The following is a 26,547-nucleotide window of genomic DNA, read 5'->3' as shown; positions in this document are numbered from 1 at the left end:
CCTGTTTTTCTGTGTGTTATTCAATAGGTCTACAAATAGACAATACACACAACTGCCCCGGCTTTTGAGGGCCCGTTAACAAAGCTGACACCAACACAAAGAACAAATGCTGCATGCTTGCATATTACTAATGAACACCAGATCAGTGTATTCATGCAGAGTACATGTTTATGTGTAATATCCACCTCATTATACAAACACTGGTTAATGCAGTTTGACATTTTATTATTGCAGTAAAGTGCACAAGTCAAAATATAAAGATGTCGACTTAACTATGTGACAAACGTTAATGTTCAGCAATGTGCAGCTGTCTGATCTGAACCCTAACTCTCACACTGCATTTAGATGTCTTTTCTTGTTAATGTCAGAATCATTTGACAGGAACAGGAATTTATTGACATTGCATTTGATAGAGGCTGAGCTGAAACATAGCACTATGTAGTGCAGCGTGTAAATTAAGTGTGAACTAAAAGATGACACTCGCAAAGATCAGAGTGAGATGGCAGTCAAAGAGCCAAATATCCAGTGGAGCTGTCAATGTGTGTGTGTGTGTGTGTGTGTGTGTGTGTGTGTGTGTGTGTGTGTGTGTGTGTGTCCTGTCACTTCAATTTCTCTGCTTTGCTAACTATCATCTCTAGATTGTGAAACTGCACACACACACACACACACACACATGCACACAGTTAACCACAGCCGGCTCCGTGTCCCCTGCTGTTTCCCAGCCAAGCGTGACTCTCAGTCCAGCAAACAGTGCATCTTTCACGGGTGGCTGCTGGTGAGGACAGCCCCATCAGCAGGATCAACACCAAGGAGCTGACTGATGGAAACAGAGCTGGACTGCGACTGAGGACATTTGTTTCACAGTGTGTACATCCAGGAAGTCGAGGATCTGAACTCGATCCTTTTTAATATTGCTAGAATTAAAAAAAATCTCCATATTTTTGAAAGTAAACATGCGAGTTCTTTGTTTTTGTTGTTTCTATTGTGACATTTTGTGTTACAATAGATTATTTGTTCAGAAAAAAACCTGAGTAACATTTCTGCAACAAATGAATAAATGTTATTAACAAGTATGAACTAAAGAGATACTCTTGTGGGATGTGGTAATCTGTTACTGTTACTGTTAGGTTCTTAAATTAGTATTGCATTGACTTTGTCGCTAGTGAGGAATACTGAGGGAATAGTTGGGAATAACTGGTTTGCTATTTAGCAACTTGGCCTAGCAGCTGTACGTAACACTGGTGATGCTAAATGCTGTTTGCAAATGCTGAGGCATGCTAAAGTGTACCTGCAAGGAGAATCATTCACATGCCACACAGAAAAGCCACATCCAGCAATAAACTGCACTTACATAAATGAAGTGGATGAAATATTACAGCAGTGATACCATCCAGTACATCTTTACCTTCTTTTCATCTCTTTCAGAAAAGGTTGCACTTTCTGCACATCTAAAATAAAGATTAGTTCTATGAAGCTTGTGCTGAAAATGTGTTTGCATTTAGCGTCAGTAGATGGCGGTATTCTACTCGTTTCTGTTTCCATGTGCCTTCACTGACCTCAAACACAGTCAGGGACAAAACACTTTCAAGGGTAATTGATTTTTGGATACAATGTGAAACAACAACATATTTGATTGATGGTTGTTGGCTTTTAAAGTAATGTAATGATTTATGTAAAATAAGAATGTGCTGTGTAACTGAAGATACCATCGGTCATCCAACCAGCAGCATTCAACAAAGTAGATAAAAGGAGGAATGTGCCGCGCATAGAACATAGTAAATTCCAAATTTGTCAGTCTGTCATCATGACACTGGTCGGTGCTCTTTACACTTGATTACTAGAGCTCATAAACTAGTCATCCTTACTATTAATATTCAGTGAAGCTCCCTTCACCTCTTTGAGGACACGAGTAAATGTAATACAAAGGCTTTGATCATATAAGCAGAACTAGAAATAGTTTGTGTAAATTAACAAAACATTATAAAAAAATCTCGAGCTTGTATTTTTTGTTCATGCAGCAACATTTTTGAACACTATGTTTTCTGTAGGTGTAGGTGCTCCTCCTTGTAAACCTTAGAAAATAAAAACTATTCATATCTCAGTCCTGAAACATACTGTGTCATAGAAGAAAGAGTTTGTGCTGTTAAATAATATAAGAAGTCACAAGCGTGACGTCCCCAGCTGAATAAATGCTGCTCAACTGATTCACAATCTCTTTATTAATGAAGAAACGCACCGTGAGTGTAGAAATAAAAATGACCTTTAAGTCTTCCACAGCACCTTCCTCGAAGCTACCATGGAGCTATTCTTAGAGGTCCACCACACCAGACAAGACACGGCTCTACTATAACAGTAGCTGTTGACAAAACACAACAGACCGTATCCAGCAACTTGGAAGTCCTCTGAGGATTACAGCCTCTTCACTGTGCCAGGATACATTTCCAACACGCTGCTCCCTCTAAAATCTCTGTGGAATCTGTGCGCCACCCTGTTACGCCATGATAGGAATAACTGAACAGGCACAGCAGCGGCTCAGCCTCATACCACATAATTATCTCAATTAGCACCAGCCACTGGGTCTGCTGCAGGCCTGAGGGAACTGCACTGTGTTGGTGCAGTTTTGGAGTGAGCAGATGGAAAAAAAGATGGACCGGAGGAAGGAGGAGAGAGGAAAGAGCTAGAGCTCATGCTGAAATGTGACTCTAGCACGACTCTCTTGCTCCTCATTCCATTGTTTGATATTTGCCTTGGCAGGACCACGATGTGTCATAAAACATGCATCCTGAACATACCGCCTGTAAACCCAGCAGTAGTCATACCCTTCACCCTGCAGCCACCTGTGCTGCTATCGGAGCTCAATATGTCATTTGTCACAGCCAGAGAGGTTTTGCCCTAGAAGTTCAGAAGTAGATCACACATCACTGCACTCTTCAGCTGTAACACAGAGAGCTGCAGTGTTGAGGTAGAACCGAATTCAGACGTACAACTTTATCTCTCTATCTCACTGTGAAGTCGCATGTCAATCTGAAACCCTATCTTAACAGCCTGTCTTCACCCACTCCATCAACACTAGCGCTGCTGTAAGCCTCATTCCTTCACTCCATCCACTTAGTAAACTTTCTATATTAAGCCCCACTGAACCTTTCCCCTTGTTCTACGAGTGATGTTCAAACACATTTCATCAGAGGAATTCTGTAGTGCATTACACAAACACTACTTAGTGATCTCTGATTACTGTTTATGACTTAAATTATTTATGCACATACAACTGCAGTGATTAAGTCAGTGCATGTTGCATTGTGTTATGTATTGAATGTGCACTTTAATAGTTTGATTTCCTGCACCCTGCCTGAAACTCTATATTTAAAAATAATGATTTACTTCACCTCTACTGATGTTAAATGTTACAGCTCACAGTTCAAGGTCTTTCTCTCTTGAAAGCTGTCGTCTGTCTGTCTTATCACCAGGCAACTCTTTATTTAACATTTCAGGTCAAACTGAAATTTAGGTTCATTGAGTTCATTGATGTATTTTTCTTGTATGTGCCTGCAAAACAGGTGTGGTTATATAAAACCTAATCAGATTTGTTATTATTAGTTGCAACCGCAGGCTGTGTGTACAAGCCCCAAAGGAAAAGTAGTAAGTGGATCTTGAGTTTTTTGTAAACTGAACCTTGAAGCCTGACATATCCTCTTGTGATATTATAAACAACTTTAACCCCACATGATTTCTGCATTTGTATAATTGTTATTAAACAGATTAACTCATTGTGAGGGTTAGTTTGAGTGTATATATACTGTAAACACTTTGTGGGAGAAGTTGTAATAGTTATATAAATAGTTATATTAGTGATATACAGGATGCCAGAGCAAATTACCTGCAGACATGAAGAATAAGCATTAACACTGTAAATATTGACTCTTAAATAATACATTTGCTAAATAAATTTGATTTATTTTACAATAAACAGACACTAGTCACTGCTAAAACTTTTGACCATGACTGTAATACTTATAAATGTTTATAACGGTCAACAGATTTTTCAATGTGGATGCAAATTCAACAATCAGAGGCTACTAGTAAGGTCAGCAATTCAACAATAGTTATGTGGAGGATTATTCTGGCAGGTGTGACAATCGTGCACCTTCAGAACTTAATCAGATCAGCTGGAAAATGTAGTTGGGGATGGAAAAGCTGTGCGTAGGAATGCCGTGCATGCATTGTGCACATTCGTGTGTTGGTGTGACAGGGTACCCTGGTAGAGAGTTGCAAGAGTTGGACTGTAAAGATGAAGTTTCTCACGTCCAAGAACCCTATACGCAGAATCATAAGTGGTGATTAATGAATCTTTTCATCCGCGGCAGGTGTTTACAGCATGTGTCTGGTCATGTCTATATTTTAATGTGTGGTCGGAGAAACATTCCACTCTTGTAGAATGGGTGAAACCACTATCGTAAACCGTGCACATACACATACGGGATGCCGAGCCTTGCAAAAAGAAAGTGTCTGTCAACTGGCCAAATGACTGAAACCTCATGTACTGGCAATTGGTGCATGTAGAAAGAGTGAAGTCACAACCTCACATTAATGTCCTGGCCACTGTTCATACCAGCTGTCAGATACAGTCTGTGATAAGTGCAACACTTTGGGAAACGATGACATATTAATGTCATTTCACACGGGGCTGAATTACTCAAACTTTATATTGAACTGCACTAAATGTCATATGTCACCCATCCTCCTGTCTGTTTGGCTATTGTTCCGCTGACCAGACACCTAAGTTTGAAAGGTAGAAACGTTCAGGTCCTCATGTAAAAGTAGTAATACTTTAAAATACCATTTCTTCATTTGAAGTGAATACTGTAGTTTATTAGTGAATTTAATCTTTTTAAAGTACATTTTAAATTCTTTACAGTGATAAATTGTTACATGTCCAGTTTTGTATTAGCCTCATGTGACAAACTATTAAAATTACAACAGTAAAATGTGGTTTTCTCAGCCTACACAGCATTTCTACCGGGGATTAAGATATGAAAAAACAACATATGCTTTTTGACATTTATGATTTTTATTATAATAATGTTATGGTGCCCAGATAATGTTCAGAATTTTAACTCTTCTAAATATAGATTCTTGTGTTGATAATAAGTCAAATGGTTGCTATATATGTAAATTCTTGTTGAGATTGATAGCAGGATATGTGCTATCTAAGCGCCCTGTAAACCACCATGTCTTATCTCTCTCTAAAACACAAGATATACAAAAATCAAACAGTATTTAGTGCTGCTGCAAGGTCTGCTTTTTCAAGGTTGAGCTACTTACTTCAAGGCTTTCAAGCAATGTTTGTCAAGCACAGCACAAGCACAGTTTCTCAAATGTCAAAGTGTTCCTGTGTTGGCCCAAAGGTTCTACTGGTTTCAGACCTCATGACTGATTAATTAGGCACAGGGTCAGCCTAACTGGATCACCAGAAATCAGATCGTGTTTTGGAAACATGGCCGTGTTGCTCCTGAACTTACCACATTTAGAGTAGTGGTTAGAATAATCATCAGTCAGTTTAACATAAAATTACCTCTGGTTAGTTTTGGAATGAACATTGATTCATTGTCAGTGCTTGGTAAGAAGAAGTGTGAATGTCTCTTTAATCTCAGTTGTATAGAATGACCACACTCCTCATACAGCCGTAAGTACATTGCATGGTGCATCATCTTAAAATTTATTGTAAAACGTTGTCCGTCGTCCGTCGTCCGTATGTGCTCTGTGGAACCAGCAGTTGCATCTTGATGGGATGAGAAGTTGGTATGGATCCTGTCTGGCGTCTTGAAGTCTACTCTGCACCATCCTGGGATGTAAAAGATCTCAAATATGACATGACCCCATGTTTGTGTTGACAGCGTAACATGATGATCACAAATGTCCACAACATAACTTTAATCATGGATGGCAGCGTGATTGAGCACTTGGGAGGGTTGCTATGATATGAGTGAACTGATACAGACTGTAACAGGATACTTTAAAATAGATTACACGATGTACTGTATATAGCCACGTCTAAACTTTGTCTTAAGTGGACTATAATCGGACAACTTATAACCTCTTAATGTCTAACAACTTTACATGGACAGGTCACCCCCAAAACATTTGCTGTATAAGCTTCATACCAGTTATTTACAACACATTCGGCTTTGTAGTCTTTGAGAAAACCAGCCTCGTTAACCCAGCAAACACCCCAAAGTGAGTCCATCTTCATCCAAGTACACTTCAGCCTCACTATAATGCAGCCTGTTATGGAGAAAGTTTTTTTTAATTTATATAATTCTACTGCAAAACAAACAGTTAAACTCAAATTCACTCAAATTTTCATCACATTTTGGAAAATTTGTTTTTTGTGGCTATTTATTCTTCTTAGTTGCAGTTTGTTTTTATCTATTTCATTTTTGGAATATATTTTCAAATTTCTGATTCCTACTTTGTTTTTTATGTGCTACCAGAATATGTGGAGCTGGAAGGCAACCAGCTTGTTATTTATTTGTATCTTTAGTCTTGTTGGTATGGACGCTTGTTGCCCTCAGAACAGCTACTAGAGGTCACAAGTGTTGATTGAATGCACACAGTAAATGAAGCACAGGCCAACACACACACACACACACACACACACACACACACACACACACACAGGTGCAGACAACAACACCCCATTAGTCCTGCCTGTATTGTAGGTGACACCCTGGGGGATTTGTTGTATGAGTGCCACAACTTGAGTGCATTCATGGCTTCTAGTTCAGGGACATAAACATAAGACTCCCACTGTGCTGACCCTGGCTCGGTTTCAGCCTCCCGCTATGAACTGGAAAGTTCTAACCACCACGGATTTCATATTGCTCTACTGTCATGTACGTATGATGATGCTTACACAAGTGGCCGTGTTGGTGGGGGTGTGGTAAAGAATGAAATGCAATCTAAAAAGTTCAGTTGGAGGAAAAAGGTTTATTTATTTTAGCACAATGTTATACTCATGAACATTCATTAATCAATATGTGCCACCTAAATATTTGAATTAAGTGAATTTAGGTCTAATTTTAAAATCAAAACATTTTAAACTTTTTTTTTGTACAGTTGAAAGCCTACATCTATACCTGTGATTAAATAAATGCAAGTTTCAGTAGTTGAATCATCAGGCAGTTGTGGATGTAGTTTCTGCAAAATAAAGCTAGTTTACTAGTTTAATTACATGTAGTGAGCTAAACTCGCTGACACTGAATTTTAAAATTCAAGCTAGTGATGCATCTTGCAGAAACAGATCCAGCAAGTAAACCCTGATTGCAAAGTACAAAAAGGTTTGTTTGCACTTTAATGATGTTTGTTTCACCGGGGCTAATAAATTCAGCAGATTCTTGTACCTACAGTCTGTATGACATTATGTGATGCTGTGCCACAAATGCTCTGCATTTGCATTGATGGTACAACCTTATTATGGTAGTTGTAGCATTAGGTAGCTGGTAAATAAATGTGATGAAGTCTGGATGAGGCCTTTGCAGTGGTGCAGTAGTAGTACAAAGTTGCATATGGTAGCAGTGTTGAACTCTACTGAGGACTAGTTCCCTCCTGGACTTACATTTTCATTCATTTTCAATCATCTGCATGGCTGCAAAATAAAGATGTGTCATGCTGAGCAAAATCACAGTGTATGACTGTATTAATATAAAGTGGTGAGGTCACTGAGAGGATATTGTGGAACACAGGAGCACTTCTATATCTACAGGGTAGGTTGTACATTTTCTTTAGTCTTCTGTGTGTGACAGAACTATACGTTTTGCAAGTTGCCCTATAAAGAAACATGTGATTGAAAGAATCAGTTGTTGAATGAGTTGCCATCTGTGTTTGTGAATGTATTGCATGTGCTTATGCATCACAAACATTTGAAGTAATGTGTGTATACTGTACAGTATGTAGGCCACAGTGTGTGGGGGTCTGCCCTTTGCTGAGGCAGTTTGTAATCAGCTGTCAAAGTGGGCTCTGTCCCCATTGCAGCAGTTAAGAGCAGAGCTGTGTGCTGGCAGAGAAAAGCTCTCACGTCCACTCTGCACATTGATTCATGCAGCAGCAGCAGCAGCAGTAAAGGTGGGGAACTGACGGGACAGAGAGTAAACCTGCACTTCTACAGCATATTGATTAGCTGGTAGTGTGAGAGTGTACAACTTAGCCTGTGTGTGTGGTTTGCCTGTTCTCAGAGTCCAGTGACTGTATTGGCAAAAGTCAAGAATAGAGGTAAGACTTGGTATTAATTACTTTTTAATCATGTTGAATTTGAACCCAGTAATGCCACTAATGTACCTAACTTAGTATTAATTAACTCTAATAGCAGAATAACAAAATGTTTAATTGCTCAGTTATTTCAAATTACTGCTTGAATATTTATTGTGTTTTTTATACACACTTTTTTAGGATTTTATTTGTCATATACAGAACAAATGTGTCTGGTTTAATGCAGCGTGTCATGCCTAATAAACTAGTTTGAAAAATAAGATTACAAGACACAAGATGAGACACATTTAACGTAAAAACATTTAAAAAATGTAAAATATTCATATGATTTTGAATGTAACAAATGTTGTGTGTCACCCAATCCTTTAACTAACATACATATAACATAAATTATATATTGTATGAAAATGAAACTAATACTCCTTAATCTTTCTAATCCATAGTCCTCCTAATTGCGCTTCTAGAATTTATACCCAGGAACTTAATTGAATCAGTACTTAGTGTTCAAAAAAGACATCTGTGTTAATTATAATTACACCCAAGAATGGGGAGATTTGTATTTGAAATAAATATATTCTCCATAAATAATGCTTTTCAAATTGAAAGCATACTTTTTAATGAATTGTACGTTCTTTTTCTAATTAAAACTGTATCTGAAAGGACAGCATTTTAAATTAGTTTGTAGATGTGATTAATAGTGGCATGTACACATAATAATGACATAATGTTGTATTTTTTAATGTGTATGGATAAATACAGTATATACCATAGTGTGGCTATGTAGGGTTGAGTTACTCTGAAATATACCTAGTTTGTATGATTTGTTATCTTCCCATTTTGTAAATTAGAAAAGTGAAGCTCCAACCCTGTCATAAGAGCAGAGAGACATGAAGTCATTCTAATACATGAAACATATTGTCAGACAGTAACCCCTTATTTTAATAAATGGTTTTGATTTAGAACCAAGTAGTAAGTGTAGTAATTCTTGACTCAGGTCTACAATATATTCCAACACCTTTATTGTTTGTTATTTCCATTTGTGGGCAGCAATGATTGAGTTGGGTCTTGCCGATGGAAGTCTGATTGACGAGCTGATGGAGCTGACAGCTCAAAGTCTCAGTAACCTGGAGATCCAGGAACACTTCAATATAATCAAGGAGATTGGTCGAGGGAAGTATGGCAAAGTGCTGCTAGTGACACATCGCTTCAGGGGTATGATTTTCATTTGATACTCATTAATTAATGCAATCATGTTCATGAAGTCATATTGTTATGCAGTAATATTTCTAATGAAGGTCTATAAGGTCTATATAGTCTAATGACTATAGTTTCCTAGTAAGACGGGATGCTGGAATCCTAGGTCACCCAAAGACGGAAACAACTGAGCCAAAACTGAGCAATGATGATGCTGATGTGGAGCGAGCAGAATGTAAAGCATCAACTCTCTGCTCAGAATTTGACTATAATTTAACTATTACAGTATATAATAAATACTGTCAGTGCACTATTACTGAAGTAGTCATAAATATTTCATCAGTAAGACAAAGAATAGTGCATTAAGAGTTACAATAATAGGCAAAGTAAAGTATGGATGGTCTGCAGGGACACCAATGGCCTTGAAAGTGATGCCCAAGGCCTCAACTAAGCTGCAAGGCTTTCTTCGAGAGTACTGCATCTCCTTACACCTCTCCTGCCATCCCTGCATCGTGGGCCTATTTGGCATTGCCTTCCAATCTCATGAGCACTACTGCTTTGCCCAGGAGCTTGTCATTGGGAGGGACCTATTTGCTGTCATTCAGCCAAAGGTGAGTCCAACACTAGCAAAAGAAATGCAGAATAAAACGCTACATCTTTGAGGTTGCATGTGGGTACAATGTAGGCCCATGTGACTCCAGCCCTACACTGCACAGACTTCCCAGCAGAAACTTTGTGTGGAAGTATTTTTTTTATCTAACAACAATTTGCATATTTGGGTTTTTATTGTCTGCCCAGGATAAAAACATTGTTGCTTGAGGAGAAACCAAAATTAAAATCAGCTTTTCATCAGCAATATTTCAGCTTTTAAAAAACTCTCCACTTTCATTTGGCATACTAATGATGGGCTGTGTCCAAAAAAAAAAAAATGGATTTGAATTTGAATGTTGGCCCTGAAACTTGTGCAATCATGAAAATGACAGGGAAAACTACTGCCAAATAACAATGTGGAAAAAATAGAATGTAAGTTCCAAGTACAACTGAATGATGAATACTATATAGTATATTTAGGTCCATAAATAATGGAGGTCCACAAACATACCACTTGGATAAGACTTTTTTTCACTGTTCCAGGTGGGTATCCCGGAGTCTTCAGTAAAACGTTGTGTTCTCCAGATCGCCAGTGCTTTAGAGTTCATCCATAGCCATGGCCTGGTCCACCGTGATATTAAGCCAGAAAACATCCTCTTGTTGGACAATCATTGCTGCCAGGTCAAACTAGCAGACTTTGGCCTGGCCCAGAAGAGAGGCACTCTCATACGATTCATCACAGGTACCTTGCCCTACATGGCCCCAGAACTTTGCACTGTGGCCCTGACGGATGGTCAGAAAGAAGTGACAGCTCCTCCGCTGTGTGTAGAGCCAAGCCTGGACACCTGGGCCTTTGGTGTGGTTATCTTCTGCATCCTTACTGGTTATTTCCCCTGGGAACGCTGCATGGATTCGGACGACTTCTACCAGGAGTTTGCCGACTGGTGCAAAATGAAAGAGAGACCCACCAATGAGGAGGACATTCCTCCTCTGTGGAGAAAGTTTACTCCTGAAGCCATGGAGATGTTTGCTAAGCTCTTAGCTCTGGAGGCAGGGACGAGATGTACAGTCGGAGAAGTGAGAGCATATGTGGAGATGGACTGGCTTAAGAAAGTGCAAGGACAACAGCAGACAGAAGAAAAAGAAAAAGCCAGTGGCTCCAGGAGTAATCCTGTCTAATACCCAGTGACTTGCAGGCGGCATTCTTGTATAATCCATATCTTCCGTCTTCTTTATTATGATGAAACATATACATCTTAAAGGTGTTAAAATGCCTGATAGCAGGCTTGTGATTTGCAGTGATGAAACACCCAGCATGCTGTTTACATCATCTATAGCGGTGCCACTTTATTCTGAATCCTGTGTCTTGGTTTCCACTCAGAAGATCATTTAACATGCTACTCGCCAAATAGTTGAGATGTATAATGCATAACTGCAACATCCTTGACTCGTTTCCAGCTGGCAGCATCTGCTGCATGACACACTTGTGTCTCTCTCTCCTTGTTTTCTGTTTAAGCTCCTCTCTAAGGGGTGTAAAGTTATAATCTTTTAACCATTTGAATGTGATGCAGGAAGGAATGTATCACATTTTGCATTGTATAATTCACTACAACATGGTTATACTTTTAGAGTAAAATATAAACTGCGCTCTGCACTAACAGAGCTGTAAATCACTCCAATACTATGTATTGTAACAAAACATTTGCCTCAGCTAACACCCTTCAAAACTGCTTCACATGATTTAGATGTGTTATAATGAATAGCAAAAGAGCGAGAACAAATAAAGCTGCAGAAGAAGTGATAAAGTATAATGTTGACAGCAGTTATAAAATGTATTCAGTTGCCATTCAGCATGTATTTCCAAATATCAGTGGGACCGGTAAACACAATACACAGTGATATGCCTGTGTATAGCCTAACATCTTTTGGAGGTCAACACACAATCCTTGCATATAAAATGCACCTGAAAGCTCCCACCACTCTGAATGCTTAACCCTTTTTCTTAAACAGCTCGTAAACTATTTTCCAGACACTTCTAGTGATCATTGTTCAGTATTTCGTACAGTATACTATGTACGATCATGCTGTGAAAGCAGTTACAGTAGAACAATCCACTCTCTTGGATGGAGACTGTACTGCATTAACGTATGTGATCCTTCTTTCACCTACCTGACTGACCTTCTTCATCCTCTTTATGCTGAATTATCTTTTAGCAACTGCTGCAGCTGTTTTTCCTCTGATGGATGTCTGCTTTTGTGGGGGAGTACTGGATGCCACAGGTGCACTCAGGACATAATCTGTCAGCCTCTGAATAGGGCAGACTGAAACTTGGCCCAGGGCCTAAACCTACCCCACCATCATACTTTGCAGCATATTTAGGACATTACACCAACCAGGGTCATCTTTCAACTGACCCGAGGGCCCAACTGCACACCCAGGCCTGTAATAAACACACTAACACAACCGAGGTAAATCCAACCACGAAGCCCTTGTTGGCATTTGACTCACCAGGTATCTGTGCTGGCCTTCGCACACATAACAGACCAAGTGTTTCAAAGGATTAAAATAATGTTTTTTGTACCTAACAAAGCTTACAGCAAAGTATATTTCTCTTGTGGACTAAAATCTTACCTTCCATGCAGAAAAAACAAGATCTACAAAGGATTTTGCTTTCCTGCTAAATCTAACAATATGTACTCTTTATGGTAGACTACAGAGATTAGCATAATTTCCAGGAAACTGTGTAAACAAGATAATTATAAGTCTTATCATCACATGATTTCCTTTGCCTGACGAATAAAGATAGCAGCGTGTTGTGAAAGGTACTGCGTTCATGTACTTTCCCTTTTATCTCTTCTACATGGCAATCATGTTTCTGATACCAGAGTACTTAAACACCACATTTGCACATCATCATGTACTGATATGAAGATAAGTATCCTCCTGGAAAGAGACGCTTCTGGCATTTTTTTAATGCAGTAGGCCTGAAATTATGAAAAAAATGATTTATTCATTTGTTAATAACCTAAAAATATACAGCTGTAGACTGAATGTCTAATAATAGTTTATAAAATAATATATATGCAGAAATAACACAATTTTAGTGCTCTTTCTAGGTTAAATATAATTTATCCAATGAAGACATATTTTACATCATCCCTCATTATTTCTTTATAATTTCTTTATTATTTCTTTATAAAGCAGCAGTACTGCTACATACTGTACCTCTCTAATTGTTGTATAACACTGATTATTTGTTGTTGCATAAGCAACAGCTAAAGGGATTTTCCACAACCTGGCAACTTATAAGTTGTTTTTATAAATGCCTTTGAAGCACGTTGTAAAGTATTAATAAACATATTGACTGCTAATTAACATAATGGTTGCTACGAATTCTTATAGTTAATTACATAAATATATGAACATTAAGAAACTCAGTAGGTTTTGACCCCTACATTGTAATTATGGACATGACAAGACATGCTGTTGTCATTTCTAAATTATCTGAGGTACAGGTTATAAATCCCATATTTATTTTACTGCTTCAATGTAGAAGTAGAAATTCAAATATCACCACTAGATGTCACTGTGACACACTTTTAAAAGTAAACAGTCTACAATAAATTAACAAAAATCAGCACTGAACACGTTGCAACGTAAGACCAGACGTATATTAAGAAGTCACACACACCCAACATATAGTAGCATCTTCTTTTTGTCATTTCTAGTTTTCCTCTCCAATTTACACACTTACACACACACACACACACACACACACACACACACACACACACAGACAAGTCATCCACCGTTTCTAGACGGCACCGTACACACGTGAGCACTAGTATTAATACCACATGTTATGGAAAATCACCACAGCTGGGACCTCCCTCCCTGCTCATTGCTTGTCTTTCTGTTACCTCCATAAAAAGCCAGCATGAGATACTATGAGAAACGTTCATCAGCAGTGCTTTGCGTTTGCACACATGTCAAATGATACAAGTCTCAGATGGTGTTTGGGATGAATTTGTCACAGAATAGTCTGAAATTCAGAGACCAAATGCATAGAAGTGTGTTAGAATATACTGACATCTTTAAGGCCATACATGGTCCCCACAGCCTTCACCTACACATTAGAGTCGCCTTTATAGTGTGTAGCCTGAGAGTCAAAGCAAAGAGCACATGAGGCCCCAAAGCACTTGCTGCAGCATTCTCTGCTGCTCATAGTGCAGAAATAGCTGAAGACATCTCAAATGAACACATCAACATTTTTATCAGCTTCTCTTCATGGTGCGACACTTAGAGAGCAGCATTTTAATTGTTAGTATGGAAAATACCTGAAATGAAAAGTATGAAGAACATGGTTAAGCATGATCTGATCGTAACGTGCTGCACCATGTCCAGTAGGATCCCTTAACGTCGGGTGGAAGGAGGGTTAGAGGATTACTGTGACAAGGACTGAGCTTTTCTATAGTACTAATTAAATTATTTGCTTTATTGTCAGCAGAAATAAGTCCTGCTGTCAATAAAGATGATTTCTTATAACTTTACAAATTTACATAAACAAGTCAATGCTTAAGCTCTGTGAATACTCTATGATCCCACTGGGTTCTGCTGTGAAGAAGTGGCGTCTGATACAGAATGAATATGTCTCACTTGCAGAGCCTCCATCTCTCTGCTGTATCAGTTTCAGCTTCAGCCACACAGCAGACTAAATCCACCATAATGATCCCTCAGCGAGGCCTCTGACAGCACGGCTGGGTGTGATGTTTACATATCATACGACGGTCACTGCTTACAAATTAGTCCCTTTGGGTGTATGGCTTGCTCTGTGATGTCAGTGGCCTTTGGTTAACTCCTGACTAAACATGTGAGCTCTCGCTGTTCTGTCAGTCTCTTAAAATCAACACTAGCACGTCTGTCAGTTCCCGTACGGATGGCCTTACTCATGTTAACATTTGTAGTGAGCAGCTGCTCTCACATGTCTTGACCATTGCAGGGCGGGGGGATGTTTAGGTGATGATAGAGAATGTTAAAGTGCATGGAGATTAAACTAGATGGATTTTGTTGCTGTTGTTCTTGTTGTTGTCCAGTAGCATAGCACCACGTGGCTTTGTCTAGCACATGCAACATTGAATAATGAATCAAAGCAAAAAAAAAGAAAAACACAGATAGAGAAAACATAATTCTGTTGTTGAATGCAGTGAATTTCTGTAATTTGTGTCACGTTGTCTTTTGAAGAAAATGGCTTATTGTGCTGTGTATCAAACTATATATGACACATATAACATACAGTTTGATACTCAACATCTGAGCCATTTCCAAAAACCAGGGGTCACGGAGGCATCGTTATATGCAAGTAGAGGATAAAACCTTTAACACAGAGCAAGAAAAATATTTAGAAAAGAGTTTAATCAATTTCATCGCTTTAATGGAGCAGTGTCGTCTTTGGCTCCAATGCCACAAGATACTGTAACTGATCTGAGTAAAGTTTAACATAAAAAAGCATCAAATACACCAAGTTTACAAAAGTCTACAATACAACAACAACAACAAAAAAAGATTACAAAAAATAGCTGTATAGACTGTATTTTCTTTAAGGTAAATTTAAGTTGATTCATTTCCAGTTTGATAACACCCACATAATTATTACAATCTGGACAATTCGCACTGCATCTACCAAAAGTCACAAAAAGTAGTTATGAAAAATAGATGACAGATAATGTTAATGTATTATATTCATATTCTAAAAAACATGCACAAAAATAGCTCAACATTTTTAAAATTACACTTCCTCATTCTCATGTCTGATGGTAAGTATGAAACCATACGACACTCAGCACGAAGTGTGCAAAGGTAACAAAATCCAGTTGAAACCATGTCTCTTATTTGTCTAAAGTTCTGAAAATATTTCTTTGGGTGTTTGGGAGACATTGGTAGCAGGATTTTGTTATCTTGCCAAGTAAAGTCTGGTTCCAGTCTAAGCTCCAGACTCCAACTCCAAGTCCAGGCTAACTGGAGACTGACTGTGTGTTTGTATCAAATCAAATTGTCTATGTGTCAATTTTATTTTATCAGTTCACTGATTGAACAAGTTTGACTCATGTAGCATTTTTTAATTTTTGCTCTCTGTGCTTTATGAAGTAAATACTGCGACCAATCAAGTTCTGTACAATAGTACATAAAAATAATAATAATAATAATCAGCTCTAACAAGAAATTGTGGAAGCTCAACTTTAAACAAAAATATGTTGATTCAAAGAATTAATTATGCCTCTGAAACACTGAGCACATTTCATAAAAGCTATATATTAGAAACAAATTGTAGATCTTAGAATATAAACAACAAATATTATAAACAAGAAGTTGCGACTTTACAGCTTTCCTCAGTTTTCCTGCTCCTGTTTTGATGGCATGCATGCACCTAGCTTAAAATTAAAAGATTTGTTCTGAAAATGTTTTCTCATTTTTTGTCAGAGTAAAAGGGAACTGGGTTTTAAGGATATCCACATTTTCCAGGTTGGATTTCATTTCATGGTGTTATAAACCCAGTTGTGGCTCACCCGTCTTGGCCTGGAACGAGGTAGTCATCCTCCTGCACCAGTTTCTGAGGTGCCACAGGATAACTTTCAGGGGGAGGTTGGTGGCTGTCGTGGACTTCAGCTTTAGTCTGTGTGAAATCAGGGCTGGCATCAATGTCGTCATAATTCTCCTGTGGGTCATCCACCTCGTACGTCACCCCATCTGTTGAGTAGAAGAACAGTTCAGTGGTTTGCTCTCTAGTAATTTAATGATTTGTATTTAAGTGTGAAGAGACTCGTCTAAAACTTTCCAGCACTTCGATCCTCATGGATGAAGTCGCCTCCTGAGGCAACAGCAGTGGTGGCCTGAGAGGTCAGGGGCTGAGATTCAGTCACTTCATCAATATCATCGTAAGGAACAGACGAAGCGCTCTGTGCATCGTTCTCTGTGACAAATTCAGCATCTGATCGAAATCCTACAGGGGGGAACCAACAAAACATTTATTTTTCATTTTGTTCTATTACAAATCACATCAAGTTTGAATGTTAACATAAGAGAGGTAAACTCCAATGTTAAAGCAGCATCGGAAGAGGTCAGAGGCACAGTAAGATAATTATAACTATTTACTGTCATCAAAGTCATAAAACATTAGATAATTGGATTGGATAAAATGATCTATTTAATTAAATATATTTTATTAATATATTACATTACATTTAACTACATACATATGTGAAATGTGGTAATATTTATGGCGATTATATAAAAATGTACTGCAAGTTCTGAAGGTGCAGGCATGATTAGGATAAACTTGTGTGCATATTGTTAAGAAATGTACAAAAATCCAAATGAATGAATAAATAAATAAATATGAATGTTTTGAGACTCACTGCCGCGACTGAAGTCATCCATTTCATTTGCTTTTAAATCCTCGAACTCGCCACTTTCAAACTCCATTTCATTTTGTGACAGCATTGTCGCTACATTAAAACAGCATTAGACATTTAGTACAGAACAAATAATGTAATAATGCAGTGGTATTATACATGTGACATGAGTAGTTTCTGAATACAGAAATAGGGTATGATAGAAAAAAATATCAGATATTTTTAAGGATCAGGATCAGCTGTTGAAATATGGTCAACATGCAGACAGACTGGCCCCTTGTGGCAAAATGACTCCAGTGCATTTCATTACACCGGGATGCTCAGGATCATGAAATAGAAAGGCTTTCTTTTTGCTTCGGTGGGTTGTGCTTTTTCATGTTAACTCATAAAAACAGCATGCTATACTCACCGGGAAATTTGGCAGCATTCCTGGCTTTCTTGATCATGTAGATTCGTACAAAAATAACAATCAGTATCACCAGAATCAAAGCAACTCCTAATCCCAGGATAATGGGTATTATGGGAGGGCCGGGGGTCACAGGTGGTTTGGGTGGTGGTGGCACATACCCTGAAATCCAACACAGCGACAATCTCTATTGTGCATTTACTCACAGAGTTGGCATAGTAAGCTACTTCAATGATATTGTTTTCTGTGCCGTGATAATCAAATTAGAAACTTGTGTAAAATTAGTTTCAGAAAAAATAACAAAAAAAAGTGATAAATAATTATTGTGCGCAAAACGACAGCATAAATAATAGTTTTTATTACCATTACAGTAGATTTCAGCTGGTTTGACTTCTCCACAAGGCTTGGTGCTGACACAGTGTCTTATGTCCATGTGGTCTTCAGTGCATTCCAGTGATGTCCTTAAGGTGACCTGAAATCAAATTTTAATTCATCTTTAGAGTAAATTATTTTTGTGAATCTATACAAAACAAAAGAGAACTGTGTCTGGCATCTTAACATAGGGCTGAATTAATTTACAAAGACACAGTAGAAACAAAAAAGGTCCCAAATTAATTAACCAACAAAGAGAGAAACATTAGGTTTTACTTACTTTGTTCGTCTCTTCGGCAGGTATGCTAACATTGTAGTCACCACAACCAAAGTGATGACACAACTTCTTCATTAATTCTGGCGAAAACTTCATGGGACAAATGTATTCCCATTTGTTGTCTTGATAATTGACTTTGATCTGACCTCCACATTTTCGTGCGGTGTTGAACTTGACATTTTCTGTAAAATAAATAAGTAATGAAATAAATTACTTTGCTTTGGCTCGTTCAACTGTATAAATTTGGGAAACATATAAGGCTGAAATATTGTTGTGTCAAGTTGATAGATCTAATCTAAAACTCAGCCAGCACCTGAATTAAAGGAGTTAAAGCCCCTGTCACACTAATGAATCAGTATAAGTTAAAACTGTTTTGGGAAGACGAGATATTACTGGATTACGCTCGCTTGTGATGTTTTGTTCAGGCAGGGTGACAAGATGACTCAGTTACCTCCATATCTGATGGTACAGACAGAACATACATAGACACTTACTGACACAGGAAATGGCCACAAGTTTCTTATCACACTTTGCCTTGTATCTCTTGCACTGGCCAAGTTTGTCATGGTAGTCCTCACACATGACGTGCCAGTACTCAGCATTTGGCTTTGGTTCCTTAAACGAAATACTGCCATAAATAGCGTTGCTACACATCTGTTCTTGGCAAACCAAGTGTGAGTACTCATCATTCCAGTTAGTGGAACACACTGAAATGCCATTCATCATCACCATGCCATTACATGTGTCTGACAGGGTAACACTCGGCTTATCTTTGAAGGAAAGAAACAAAAACAGGAGAAATATTAAGTAGTAAAGCAGGTGATTTGGATTTTAATAACTCAAACTATTTTCAAAATCCTTTGTTTTTTTAATATAAAAGTTTAAGTAGCTCATCAGCTGAACCACTAAATACTCTTTCACACTACTGGTGCCATGTCTGACATTTTAACTAGAGTTCAAACTGCAAACGTTCTGCTGTGTGATCATCTGACAGCAATCTGTCCTAAATTAAATTTACCTTTACATTCAATGGAGAGTCGCTCCTTCTGAGTGGGTAGGATGTTCTTTTCACAGGCCCAGATGTTTCCTGGATTATTTTCACATTTGAATGTGCTGTTCCACAAAGACATGCTCTGGGATGAATTGTAGACCTTACTCGACTCGCCACATTCCAGGTCCTTACAAAGCCTGTTTCCTTCGCTTTGTCCCCAGTTTTCAGAGGAAACTGTATTTTTATCATTGTCTGTGTGAACAAACACAGCTCCACTACAGGTGTCACTGAGTTTCACCTTTGTCCAATCTAAGATAAACATAAAAAACAGGTGAGATAAGATTCAGAAAATACAAAACTCATAAAATATTATGTTAATTATCGTTAAGTCAAATGTGCAGATCTTTGCAGCTAATTCTCAGATTTATTCTCCACCAAGCTAACAGGAGCTCTTTGAGCTATTGTTTGACATTTGTGAGGATCAGCAAAAGATGTAATTGTTTGCCAAATAAATTAGCCTTAAAAAGTTGATGAAGGAATGAATATTGTGATGATTAATAACATTTTGAAAGTGATGAATTTGACACAAAATTATAATACATACTGGAGCATTGGAGGGCGGCTAGAGGGCAAGCGTCTTTGGAAGATGTGATATAACATGCTCTTAACTTTGAGTCATTTTCACCACACTGTATTTGTGAAATAGCACCCTCTGCTGGCTTGGGTCCAAAGTAGTTCGTAGTTTTAATCTTACTGACATCGTCACCACAGTTCAGCTCATTGCAGATGATTCTTTTGGCTTGGTTATTATTAAGAGCTGATTGGCACACTGGAAGCCACTTTCCTTCATAGGACACCTCCACGTTTCCTGAACATTTGTCTCTTGAAATCGGAAATCTGGGCTTAACACTACCTGCAACGATCCAATGAAAGGTAGAGACTTAGCAACTCATATCAAAAATAGCAAACAAAATCAACTGGGATTCAGAACAAAGACGTTTAAGGGTGATTGGTAGTCAAATAAAAGTGTTTTTGAATGTGTGGATATTAAAAATACAATGAATTACCTGAACAAACGACCTTGGCTGAGTTTCTTTCACAGGTGTGACTTTCATTATTGGGAACAAAGTTGCACTGGCTCAGTTTGGTCGTGTGACTTGTTGCGTGCAAACTTTTGAAGATCACCTCAACACTCTGAAGACGGTTGCTAGGACTTAAGATTTTATCTCCACATTTCAGGTCTTTACACAGCATCTTAGACTGGGAATCTGTCCAGGCATTTGCACACACACCTCCACACTTGCCGTCCGCACAAACAATGACATCCCCCCAACAGCGGTTGCTAAGTTTTATTGTGATATTTCCTGTCGTGGTGAACGAAAAGCAAATGGCATAAGGATTGAGGAAGCTGTTTTCAGACCCAGCAGATTTCACAACAAACAAACAACATGCCTCACATTACCTGAACATGTCACAGTAGCGATGGTGTTATTGTAGCCAGATGGCACCGTGTCTCTTTCACAGTCAAACAGTGATTTGGATGTGGACGAACAGTTTAAAGATGTAACATCTTGACTCTCTTTAGCTCTTGTGACGTTAAAACTGACAACATTCCCACAGTGCTTCTGCTGGCACACTAGGTTTGCAGTTTCATTGTTCCATGTCTCGTTAGACCCGGAGAGCCAGTAGGTTTTGTTGCCGTGCTCTATCCCCACCATGCCAGAACAAGAAGTAGTTCCCTCAAGAAATACCAGCATGTGTTCTGCCAAGGAAAAGGAAGGAAAAGGAGATGTACAGTAAATGTCAGCAGTATATATGTGATATAAACAATATCCCTCTGGGAATCCGGAAGGTTTTTGAATCTTTATATCTTAAATTTCTCTCTCTGTCTTCCTTTACAGTCCCCCACCACTTCCTTGAATGAGGTAAGCAATAACATAACATTACTTTTGCCTAAGAATTTGAAGAGACTATGTTGAAATTCAGTTTTCCTGTACATTTTTTATTGTTGTTATTTTCTAGGCCCATACAAAAACTAATACAAAGAACTAATGTTTCTTTTAGCCATGAAAATATAAACATGTTCTTTGATTCTCATACATAAAATGGCTTCGATGGTAACGTATCGAGCAATAATATCTTGTTTATGCACGTTCTGCCCTCATAAAACCCTAATGAGGTTTTTATAAACCAAAACAAGCTTTGTGGTGAAATTTTCAAAGGCAAGCAGCATGCGCCTAAAAACGAAACAATCTCAAATAGTTTAGATAGTATTGCTAACAAAAGTATTAAATCAATATAATGTTCTCACAGTTTTTAAATATTTTAAAATGTATGTACTTTTTAATTTAATTTAATTAATTAATTTATTTATTTTTTACAATTTTAAAGAGAAATATTCTGTAGAGGACAGATTCTACAATAACTGGCAGCATGTGCAGTGCTGGAAGAACCCAACAAGAGAATAGCAAAGGGCAAAACAGACAAAGAACAACACTCACCCTCACAAGTTATTCCCACTGCCTCCTTCTTCTCCATGGAGGGTGTAGCTGAGTTTTCTCCAATACAGTCAGCTATGTGTGAGGTGCCTGTCTTGCAGTTGACTTTCTTACTGAGGAAATCACCTGAACCCTGGATGAATTTTTCATCTCTTTTAGTATTACTGCTATCCCCACATTTGACTTCCCTGCACACGCTTTTTGAATTTTCGTCCTTCCATTCTTCTTTGTTGACTTGTTTCCATCTACCCTCATACTGGATCTCCACTCTCCCAGCACACTTTCCAGGACCATCCTTCAATCTCACACTTATACTCTCTGTACCGTGAAAAGAAGAAGATACTCAACCATGGGCCGAATACTGTAGAAAGTAAAAAGCTTCTACTATATAATGTGGGGAAAAAAATAACAAACTGTTGAAATTTGTACATAAAAACAACTTGACATCCCACATCTGTCACATTTTAGCTTCTTTCAAAATAAAGTTATGCTCTTACTTTCACAGATGACATAAGCAGTCGAACACTTGGCTGTGTTGCCACGATTGGCCATACAGTGCCACAGTGAAGACTCGCTGCCTGAGCATTTTACGTTGTCCATTATTCCTGATGCTGGTCCAGATTTTTTTTCAGTACTAATCACCTGAAAGACCCATATGAAATAGTAACAGTCTGTTCACTGAATTAACCGAAGTAAAAATGTGAAACTGTTCCTTTAGCTATTTAAAGCAAGACTACAGATATTTTCTTCTTACAAAGAGAAGTTGATTTAACACCTTTTGTTTAATGCAGGGTATGTTCAGCACAAGGTTCAAAGATTAAATAAAACATATGTGTAGTAGTGCTACTGAAAGCTGACGCTGAAAACTTACTTTACCACATTTTAGCTCCTTGCAAACCACATTGCCTTCCTTTTCGCTCCAGTTGGAGGCACACACTGGATAATTTGAATCATTCCTTTTAATATGAACTGTACCATAGCAGTTGGATTCAAGATTACCATCCATAAGAAGTACCTTAACTGTGTCTGTAGAGAACAGCAATTATTTTTAAGGAGATTATTCAGATTTTCAGGTGGCTAAGGGTAGTGCAAGAATGATATATCAGTGTGGCTTAAATCATTTCATACACTTTAACTTGTTTCTTTAATTGCAAATGAAGCAGATTCGAGGTGAAAAGGTGAATTCACAGTGTAATTTAGAGATTGTTTTTGGAAATATTATGTACCCATATGATTTACCTGTGCATGTCAGGTGGGTTTCATTATTTCCCTGCGTTGATGTGTTCTTTTGCATACCACAATGCATTTGCTGGCACCTCACATCTGGACTGGTTTTAATGTTTTTACGCTCCCATTTGTCATTTTCCTCTTTTTCCAGCCATCCAGAACAGACATTTGATGGGTCCCCACTGAGTTGGATCCTCTCATAACCTGTTTAAATTAACCATTTTTTTTATTTACTGATGGACACATATGTAAATACTTTCCTAACTGTGTTTTACCTTGACATATGACGGAAGCAGGTCTTTGGCATGTTGGTGACTCCTGAGTTACACACTGCCACAGATTGTCTATCTCACTTTCAATGTCTGAACACTTGATCGTCATCTTCTTTGAGTTGGGTTCTTTGAATCCTTTCCAGTCCATCCAATTCTGCTGAGGAATCTCCTTATGTTTACCACAGTTAAGGCTTTCACACAAACGGTCGGCTTCTTTTTTCCCTTGATGTGACAGGAATCAAATATACTGAAGTAAAAAAAATTATATTCAAACCACCAAACAATTCAGGATTAAATATAGAAGATAAAGAAAAATTATCACCAGAAAGTTTAATTAACCTTAGAAAACTACAATGTAAAATGCTTTACATAAGCACATTATTAGTGTTAATGGTAAAATACCACTCTTGATATTTAAGCATATTATGCTGCTAACACAACACTAGTTACTTGTAATATAATATTGTAATATATTTTTTGCATTGCTTTTACACTGTTGCATTGCTTTCACAAACATGAAACATGTACTGTACTATGATGATGTTCATTCTTACCCCAGTTGTCAGCACACAAGTAACCCAAACGGGTTCCTCCATCTGTGGAGAACTGGACAGCTCCAGCACACTGAAATCCATCTAGGCTCATTTTGATTCTATCTTGAATAGCAAAGATAAGTAAAAAGTATAAAATAAAATAAATCAAAATAGACCATGTTTAGCAGTTACAGCCCGTAGAGGGTATAGTTCCCATCAATACATTCAACACAAGGTAAAAATGTCTGCCTTACCTGAGCATGTAATCTTCTTCACGGTGTCCTTTCTATAAACACTGATGCCCCAACCAGGAGGTGAACAGTCCCACAGATGGCTCTCGTTTCCATTGCAGACCATTTCATTGAGCCAGACTGGAACGTCTTCGTTCATTAGTATATCTTCAGTTGAGCCTTCCACAGGTTTCCCACAGTGAGTGCTCCTGCACACCACTTCTTCTGTGGACTTACTCCAACCTGTATCTCCAGCGTAGCCCCATTTATTTTTATGGTAGATTTTAATGTGGCCTTCACATGGATCTTTTCCACCTTTTAGAATCACCCTGTTCTGACCTGAATATGTGGCTAAAGGGTCATAGAAGCATGTCAATAAAATAGGTTTTATAGGTTAGTATATAGTATTAAATAAATGTATGCTTCAGCTGCAATTCCTAAATATTTTTTTATTTGATTTCCTACATTAGGATGTCAATATAAAAACACAGGAATTTACTCATAAACTAATTTTTTTATGTAGCAAAATAATTGGTAAAGACAAGAACAAAGTCAAATCTCTGGTGGGAATCAATATTTAATAATAAACTTATTTAATAAACTTGTGTTTATGTGTCAATGCATTATTCCACAATTAACTTTTTTCACAAAGTTTTAATAAATCATCCATAAGTGAAACAGCTTCAAGTTGTTTGAGACCAAATACTCGTGACATAGTGTAACTGATTTTATCCAAAACTCAAACTGCTAGCGTTAACATGTCAAGGAATTAATTATACCTGATGTCGCTATGAATTAAAAATAAAACTATAATTAATCATATTTAAAATAAAAGTCTGTCATTTGTCAATTTGATATAAGCTTTAGACACACTTGTTTTTGAATAATTTTCTTATTTTTTTTTCGTATTATTTTTATTTTCTTCTTTATTTTAGCTATCTAAAAAAAACGTTTGGTGTTTCCGCTGACAAACTTCACAATACAAATGTATTTTGAGAAGAGTTTGATGCCTTTAGCAAAGAATTATTGAATGTAAGCATAAACACATTCGCCAAAGGCTCAGCAGAGTTTGGATCGTGGCTCACTATTTTGTGCCAAACTTCAATTAGTTAAAAAATATAATGGTAACATTTCGCACAGCAAGATAACAAATTATTTAAGCCTTTTACAATTATGTCTCAAAAAGATTGAGGACACTTTGGGAAAATCTCAGTGTGTAAAGGTCAACGGCGGGAAACCGCTGTTGAAACACTGACAAGTTCTTTGGGCTCACACTCATGTCAGATGGACTGAAAGCCTGTGGAAGTGTGTTGTAGGTTCTGCATGAAAAAGAACCCAGACCTTGATCAGCAATAAGTTCAAAATATTGCATCTTTGATCGTATGTGGAGGCAGTTTTTCTTTTCCTGCAAATTCAGTTCCTCTAATAGAGGCCTGGGAGCTTGAGAATCCTGCACAGCATCTTAGCTGTTATTATATGACTTGACTATTGTGGATGTTAGTTCTGGAATTGGCTGGGACTACTCTCCTGTTGTGGGGATCATAATTGCTTAATTTATTTTGGTTATTGTTTTGTTTTGTCTTTTTATTTTGATCAAAAATGTGTAAATAGAAAAAATAAAGTGAAAAAATTAAAAATAATTGATTTTGTAATAGTGGTGATGGGTGAAGAGGGGGAATGCTCACTGATTTGACTACAACTCGTTTAAATAGGCTATAACATTATAAAATGTATGTCAAATTCTCTGGTCTGTAGTTGTCCATAGTAAACATTATTATATCAATCCAAGGTGATCACATGACTGAAAATCATAAGAATATTTCTTTCTGATTGAAGCAACGCTACTAAAACGTTCGAACTCTCTTTTTTCCTTATTTACAAGCAGTTACTGTGAGTTACAGGGGACTGTGCTGTTCACCAAACACCTTTTACTTCAATAAATAATAAAATGCAAGATGAAGCATCACATTTCCTGCTGTGTCTGTATGTTTTTGCCTTCTAAAAATAGCTATCGATGTTAAATATAGGCTTGTGCAAAAAAGATAAATAGAAAGACTTTGTTTTTGAAAGATATATATATTTCTTTCTCTGTAAAATCAATTAAAACATTCCAGTTTTAATTACGTACAAATACAGAGTTAAACACACTAAGTAGAATAGCTGTAACTTGCCTTGTTGAAGGATCACCTGCTGGGTGAAACCGATGTAGACGAAGAGAATGAGGAACCACATCTTCACCACAGCTCATGACCAGAGAGTGAGGCAGATGAATGATCTGCGCC

General features: G+C 37.7%; 2 protein-coding genes across 2 annotated transcripts; one reads left to right on the top strand and one right to left on the bottom strand.

The window, feature by feature from the left end:
* Positions 1-8,039: 8,039 nt before the first annotated feature.
* Positions 8,040-15,267, top strand: si:dkey-8e10.3 (serine/threonine-protein kinase SBK1). Its single transcript, XM_026366856.1, has 5 exons — positions 8,040-8,121; positions 8,232-8,268; positions 9,313-9,477; positions 9,868-10,070; positions 10,594-15,267. Exons 3-5 carry the CDS (start codon positions 9,315-9,317, stop codon positions 11,227-11,229), a joined length of 1,002 nt encoding a protein of 333 aa, XP_026222641.1. The 5' UTR covers positions 8,040-8,121; positions 8,232-8,268; positions 9,313-9,314; the 3' UTR covers positions 11,230-15,267.
* A 197-nt stretch (positions 15,268-15,464) lies between these two features.
* Positions 15,465-26,547, bottom strand: LOC113167906 (scavenger receptor cysteine-rich type 1 protein M160). Its single transcript, XM_026368842.2, has 19 exons — positions 26,437-26,547; positions 24,290-24,616; positions 24,057-24,158; positions 23,506-23,724; positions 23,243-23,434; positions 22,875-23,029; positions 22,501-22,645; positions 22,007-22,321; positions 20,968-21,267; positions 20,573-20,869; positions 20,110-20,418; positions 19,533-19,814; positions 19,009-19,284; positions 18,518-18,696; positions 18,229-18,337; positions 17,869-18,027; positions 17,463-17,552; positions 16,883-17,047; positions 15,465-16,794 (listed from the first exon to the last, which is right to left on the bottom strand). Exons 1-19 carry the CDS (start codon positions 26,495-26,497, stop codon positions 16,610-16,612), a joined length of 3,867 nt encoding a protein of 1,288 aa, XP_026224627.1. The 5' UTR covers positions 26,498-26,547; the 3' UTR covers positions 15,465-16,609.

Source organism: Anabas testudineus, chromosome 7, assembly GCF_900324465.2.
Source record: "Anabas testudineus chromosome 7, fAnaTes1.2, whole genome shotgun sequence".
NCBI lineage: Eukaryota > Metazoa > Chordata > Actinopteri > Anabantiformes > Anabantidae > Anabas > Anabas testudineus.
This window is presented reverse-complemented; position numbering and strand designations above follow the sequence as displayed.

Bases quoted from the DNA above. Each gene is read 5' to 3' on its own strand.
- LOC113167906 (XM_026368842.2), bottom strand. From the start codon at position 26,497: ATGTGGTTCCTCATTCTCTTCGTCTACATCGGTTTCACCCAGCAGGTG. The intron at 17,553-17,868 runs GTGAGTATAGCA...GTTTTAATGTAG, and splicing joins GAATGCTGCCAAATTTCCCG to CGACAATGCTGTCACAAAAT. The intron at 17,048-17,462 runs GTGAGTCTCAAA...TCCCCCCTGTAG, and splicing joins GGATGACTTCAGTCGCGGCA to GATTTCGATCAGATGCTGAA.
- si:dkey-8e10.3 (XM_026366856.1), top strand. From the start codon at position 9,315: ATGATTGAGTTGGGTCTTGCCGATGGAAGTCTGATTGACGAGCTGATG. The intron at 9,478-9,867 runs GTATGATTTTCA...GATGGTCTGCAG, and splicing joins AGTGACACATCGCTTCAGGG to GGACACCAATGGCCTTGAAA. The intron at 10,071-10,593 runs GTGAGTCCAACA...TCACTGTTCCAG, and splicing joins TTGCTGTCATTCAGCCAAAG to GTGGGTATCCCGGAGTCTTC.